Raw genomic sequence first — 6,747 nt, 5'->3', positions numbered from 1 at the left:
GCTGCAGCTCAATCTTCGATGCAATACAGCCAGCATGCAGCCGGCGTGAGTGCTAAGAGCTCCGTCTTTCCTGCCAATCATGTGAGCCTGTTTGACCTTCTTTACATGCAAACATTGAATAGTATAGTCCATCTAATAGCCAGCCTACAGCCAGCCTATTATACTAGTAGTGTTTTATCAAGCCTTTGATTGATGTGGCACCCATATACAGCCAGCAGCAGGCTCTTCTATTAGCCATGCTCTGAGTCATCTCTGACCGAAAGCAGGAGAGCCATCCCGTGCCATCTCCTCCATTTACTCCGGGTGGGCTGGCAGTACGGGCAGCCGCCGCCGCATTGAAGCCAGCAGTTAGGGCGGCCGCACGGGCGAGCAGCTCCGGAGGGGTCTCCAGGACACACTCCACGCCATCCAGGAGGCAGGGAGGGCGTCCAGGCGGGGTGGCGGCGGTGTGCCCAGCCCCAGATCTGGTTCAGCAGCTGGCTGGCACACGGGCAGCGAGCGCTGCAAAGGGGGGACTTCCCAACGGAGCAGCGAGGGCTTGTGGAGGAGGCCGGCGAGCAGCGTCAGGGATTGGGGCTGGGAGGTGGCCGACGGCGTCGGAGGGAGCGCCGCCGGTATGGGTCAGGTGGCTACGGGGAGGGTTGGGGCGGAAGCGGACATGGCTTGGCTCTATAAGTTAGTAGTATAATATATGAAATGACTCTTAACACTGGTTTGACCTTCACGTGAAGTAGCAGCCATGAAGGGATTCAACAAAACTGCACCATCTGACGAATGGCACTGTGGGTCTGTGGCTAACTTAATAATAAAATAAAAGGAAAAGGAGAGGAGAGGATCATCCATGTGCATGCATTGCCTGGGGAGGACGGCTTCTGGCCCCTTCGTGTCCGCTTGGGACCCAGGATCACACGAGGCCAGTGCTCAGCCGACGAAGACGCTTTTTGTCCTCGGTCGTGTCGATCTCTACGCTTAGTGGCTGCCCAACGCATAATTTTTTTATCTGATCTAAGATCAAAGTCGATCTGGACGAGTCAGTGAAATGAGATTGCGATCCAACAACAATAACTCTCGAAGAAATAAATTCGTGTGGAACAAATCTAAGTGAAAAAACAGCACCTGATCGTCTCATCGATCCATGGCGATCACCCAACAGGCTAATGAAAGGATCAATGTCGATTCTATATCCGGCGTATCTCGTAGTAGAAGTCCTAAACTAGGCGTTTTGGAGAGATGGTAACATGGACATGAATTTTACCCAGGTTCGGGTCCTCTTGATGAAGGTAAAATCCTACGTCCTACTTTTGATTGTATTGATATGGGTATAGTATAGGGTACATGCGAAATTGCATAGAAGCACACGACGACGACGCGCTCTGGAATGTATCTACCACGAGACTATTCTAATGAATATGAGATCATCTATTGACTAGCCTAGCCTCGGTTTATATAACAAATCAGAGGCCTAGGGTTTAAGAGAATCCTTGTCTTATGTACCAAGACTTGTGAAAACCTTCTTGTATGCGGTATGGATTGTCCGGAGTGGCTCACGAGCGAACTGCCATGGGGTCCTCAGCCCGATCCAGTTGGTCGGGAGACGACGTGGTGAGTACCCCCTAATGACACCGTCAGAGGGCAAGTTTAGTTTTTGTTGAAAAAGTCCAACGAAACCCGTAACAAGCCCGTCGATGTAGCATCTTTGGGTTTTTTGTACCAAGCTTTCCAATGACATTGATGTCCCATTCCGACAAAGCACACAAGAAATTCAGCTACTGAAAAATCGATGCAGATGCAGAATATAATTTTCCAAAAAAGATGTCGAGCCCAGCAAAATGGCCTAACATGCTACAAGCTCATACAAATGACATATTTGCTCGACAATGTTGTTTTTCTATTTGAAAGTAGCATAATACCCGGGAGAGTATTTGTGGCACGCAAGTGCGGGGGCACTCATGTACGTGGTGCCCAATTTTTATTTTGCCTGTCGATTTTCAAAGTTTTATATATTTTAAATGAAAATTTCAAATTAGTTCTGTTTTCATATCCGTGTTTGTCATGAGCGCTTTAAATAAGATCCATTTTAAATATATTTAGACCATTTATGAAAAAATATGTTAACTTTCACTGCTTGAAACTTAGTACGGGGCGACTGATAAAAATCATTATTTAGTGTCTACGACCAACAGAAAAAAATGCTTAAAATTATATCTCGAAATGGTTAAAACTTAGCATTTTAGATGCGAAAAACACAAGTTTCAAACGTTAAAACTTAATACTTATTATGTCCTCATGCGGGATTGAACTATTGTATGAATCGTGAGCAGGCAGCAAGACTTGGCAGGTGAGTGCCCGCGCACTCGCGTGCCTCTGCGAATTTCCGCATAATACTCCTAATACAGTAATGCACGGCTAGAAAAAGAATTTAAATGATTACTACATTTTGCTGGCAATTGGGTAGCCACAATACAAGTTGTTTTGAAAAGTAAATGACCACAATATGCTTTTTTTGAGTTGACTAAGATCTTTGATGACACGCCGTTGACATCTTTTTTTTTGAAAGTAACACGCCGTTGACATCTGCTGCTTCCAGATCCGATCTTCATCAGGTAGAATTTCATAATCTGGTTCGAGCCACCTGTTATATGACTATGAATATGATGAGGAAAACTGCCACGAAAATGCGCCCTGATCGATCCCCACTATTTGTCCTGACGGATCAACTAGTTTCTTCTTCCTGCTCCCTGAGGTCAGGCGCGTCATGGACCTCCACGGCGTCTTTACCTTGCTGTACGAGCTCCGCGACATGGCGAACCAAGCTCGCCAGGTCGCTGTCCGAGGACCCACCCTCCGCCATTGCCTCCGTCGCCTTCACGGCGAGCTCCTTCGCCTTCACCCGCATCGCCGCCCCCTCGTCCATCAAGGCAACCACCGCTCTCTCCAGGGCCTCCCTCCCGATCTGCACTTTCGACATCTCGGGGTTGCTGACCACGTGCGTGATAGGTACTTTGATGCCGGTCCGGACGCCGGCGCCGAGCACGTCCACGACCAGCATCTCGGTAAGGAACTGGTCGGCGAACTGCGGCCAAGTCAGAAGCGGCACGCCGTGGGAGAGAGACTCCAGCGTCGAGTTCCATCCGCAGTGCGTCAGGAAGCCGCCGACGGAAGGGTGGGACAGAATGGCCATCTGCGGCGCCCAGCCACGGATGACGAGGCCCCGCCCTTCCACCCGCCCGTCGAGACCGGAGTCGAGGCCGTCGGTCTCCTTGGCCACCCAGATGAACGGCCGGTTTGATGCCTCCAGTCCGGCAGCGAGCTCGGCGACCTGCGTCGGGAACAAGTGCGCGACGCTGCCGAAGCTTACGTAGAGCACGGACTGTGGCGGCCTCGCGTCCAGCCATGACGCGACGAGACTGGCGTCCACGGCGGCGGGATTACCTCTCACCGCCGTGGTTTCGGCGTCGGAGTCGAGGAGGCAGAGTGGCCCGATTGCCCAGACCTTCAGGCCGAGCGCCTCGGCGTACCGCTGGACGAACGCGCCCTCGAAAGCCGCGCACGTGTTGAGGACCAGGCCGTCGGCGGTGGCCTCGGCGTCGAGAATGTCGCGCCGGTGCCTCTCTAGCCCCGGCGACTGGAAGAACCCGGGCGACGTTGCCCGATTCAGCACGGCGCGTACCGGGAAGTCCGGCACCTCGAACGGCTCGAAGTCGTCGGCGACGCGGTCGTACACGCCGTTCTTGGCCAGGTTATGCACCGCGAGGAGGAAGAAGGCCGACGGGCCGTGGAACACCAGCCGCGGGACGCCGAGCCGCCGCGCGACGTCCGCCGGGTACGGGCTGCACGAGTCGGCGACGATGCAGTCAGGCCGCCGCGGCAGCGCGCGGAGGTACGCCTCGAGCGGCTCGGCGAGCAGGGACATGGCGTCGCAGAAGAGCCTGAAATGCGTGTAGTCCCTGATCATGTCGTGGCTCTCGCACCCCTCGGGCAGGCCCAGCGCGGGTCCCGGGAACTCGAGCTCGGCGAAGTCGACGGCGAGCCCGGCGCGGCCGGCGTGCTCCAGGACGGCCCTGTTGCGCGCGGCGTGGACGGGGGTCAGGACGACGGTGACGCGCGCGCCGCGGCCGCGGCCGGCGATGAGGCGCGCCATGTCCATCATGGGGATGACGTGGCCCTGCGCGAGGAGCGGCACCAGCACGAAGTGGAGCTTGAGCGGCAGTGCCGCCATGGCCGCGCCGTCCGTACAGCAAGACATCGCGCGCAGCTGCAAAGATGGATGTGCACGAGGTTGGTCAGGGAGACGCTGCGGGTGAGTGCATTGTGTGGCCCGCGCATACACCAACAAGGTTTTATTGCGATCGATGGCGAGTGGGGAATACGGACCTGGAAAGTACAGTACCACTCGTGATCTCGTTGGACCCGAGGTAGACGTCCAAGAGTTGAAATGGAAGGAACGAGGCCACGTCGAAGGTGAGGGTTTGTTTTCGAGACAAATGCGTGTGCGTTAGGGCATCTCCAACCGTTGTCCTTGTACGCATAAAAATCGCCTCCTGCGGGTGAGCCGCCGATACAATCAGTGCTGGGGCGGTTTTGCGCCCAGTCGTCGCTCTCAGGCGCCGAAATTGGCCCACTTTGCAGCCCAATTTCAGCGAATAAAGAGCCCATATGGGCGAGAATAGGCTCATATTCGGCGCGGTTTCGCCGTGTCTCGGCGTTTCATTATCAACACAATTATTTCTTATCACATATTTCATCACAGAAAAATCAAATATTTTAACAAAATAGTACAACAACAAATAGTTCAATACAAATTATATAGTTCAACAAATAAAAACTCGTATTTCATCACATGGCGTCCCCCTTGAGCCTTCATAGGTGCTCAATCAGATCTTTCTGCAGTTGATGATGCACCTGTGGGTCTCGGATCTCCTGACGCATACTGAGATAGGCAGTCCAAGTTGCCGGTAGCTGGTGATCAACTTCGGCTAGAGGACCCTGCCTATAGTATGGTTTAGTGTCAAACACTGGGTCTTCTTACTCGCTCTCGATGATCATGTTGTGCAAGATGACACAGCAAGTCATAATCTCCCACATTTGATCTTTGGACCAGGTCTGAGCGGGGTACCGAACAACAGCAAATCGAGATTGGAGCACACCAAATGCCCGCTCGACATCCTTCCTGCAAGCCTCCTAAAGCTTCGCAAACCAGGCGTTCTTGCCTCCTGCCACAGGGTTTGAGATCGTCTTCACAAATGTCGACCATCTCGGATAGATGCCGTCAGCTAGATAGTACCCCTTGTTGTATTGGTGCCCATTGATCTCGAAGTTCACCGGAGGAGAATGGCCCTCAACGAGCTTGGCAAAAACAGGAGAGCACTGCAGCACGTTGATGTCATTGTGAGTTCCTGGCATACCAAAGAAGGAGTGCCAAATCCAGAGGTCCTGTGTGGCTACCGCCTCAAGCACCACATTGCAACCGCCTTTGGCGCCTTTGTACATCCCCTGCCAACCAAATGGGCAATTCTTCCATTTTCAATGCATGCAGTCGATGCTTCCAAGCATCCTAGGAAATCCTCTTGCTGCATTCTGGGCTAGGATCCAAGCAGTGTCTTCCGCATTGGGTGTTCTCAAGTATTGTGGCCCAAACACTGCCACCATTGCCCGACAGAACTTGTAGAAATACTCTATGCTGGTGGACTCGGCCATGCGCCCATAGTCATCGAGTGAATCACTGGGAGCTCCATATGCAAGCATCCTCATCGCTGTCGTGCACTTCTGGATGGAGGTGAATCCAAGAGCACCAGTGCAATCCATCTTGCACTTGAAGTAGTTGTCGAACTCCCGGATGGAATTCACAATCCTGAGGAAGAGCTTTCGGCTCATCCGATAACGGCGCCGAAATGTTCTCTCGCCATGAAGTGGAGTATCGGCGAAGTAGTCAGAGTAGAGCATGCAGTAGCCTTAGAGACGATGCCGGTTCTTTGCTTTCATCCGCCCCGGCGCCGAGCCACCTCGCCGCGGCTTTTCATTGCTCGCCAGCAGCTGGCCGAGGGCGGCGAGCACCATGAGATGCTCTTCTTCCTGGACGTCGGCCGCGGCTTCCTCCTCCAGCAGCGCGACGAGCTCTTCCTCCTCATCCGAGTCCATCGCCGAGGCAGGCAAAACGCCAAACACCTTGCGCTCGGTGGGCGTGTACCCGCCGTTAAACCGCGCCTCCGCGGCCGGAAACAGCGGCCGGAAACGCCCAGCTGCTGTGGGAGGGGCTGCCGTGGCGAAGCGCTGCTATTTTCCGGCGGGGAATGGCTATCTAGCAGAGTAGGGCGGCGGCCGTCGCCGGGATATAGCTAGTGGTGGTCGAGGGCGCGGGGGGTGCGAGGCGAGTCGGGGGAAGAAAACCTTGACTTTTCCCCTGTCGGTGTGGGCCAGACGTGCTTTTCCCTAGCGCCGGAGCCCCCAACTGCTCCCCAGCGTGCCGGGTTCAGCCTATGACCGCCGGGCGGAAAAAAGGTCCGAACCGGCGATTTTCGGCGTCCCGGGGGCGCGACTGGACCGTTTTTTCGGCGCCGGCGCCGAAAAAGTGGCCTGGGGGGCCCTGTTGGGGGCGCGGCTGGAGATGCCCTTACTACCGTAAAAACAACGGATTCTATGAATAGGCCAGGTCGAGCAACTATGCCATAAGACAATGGATGGATCGTTGATCAAGACATGCATGGGCATGATTCCCAGTAAATTGATTTGACTGAAGAGCATAACTTT

The 6,747-nt window shown here is 54.2% G+C and overlaps 1 protein-coding gene across 1 annotated transcript; it reads right to left on the bottom strand.

Annotated features, from left to right (window-relative positions):
- Positions 1–2,407: 2,407 nt before the first annotated feature.
- Positions 2,408–4,299, bottom strand: LOC119365439 (UDP-glycosyltransferase 73E1-like). The gene has a single exon (XM_037631073.1). It carries the CDS (start codon positions 4,244–4,246, stop codon positions 2,714–2,716), a length of 1,533 nt encoding a protein of 510 aa, XP_037486970.1. The 5' UTR covers positions 4,247–4,299; the 3' UTR covers positions 2,408–2,713.
- Between the last annotated feature and the right edge of the window lie 2,448 nt (positions 4,300–6,747).

The sequence above is a fragment of the Triticum dicoccoides genome, chromosome 1A (genome assembly GCF_002162155.2).
Source record: "Triticum dicoccoides isolate Atlit2015 ecotype Zavitan chromosome 1A, WEW_v2.0, whole genome shotgun sequence".
NCBI lineage: Eukaryota > Viridiplantae > Streptophyta > Magnoliopsida > Poales > Poaceae > Triticum > Triticum dicoccoides.
This window is presented reverse-complemented; position numbering and strand designations above follow the sequence as displayed.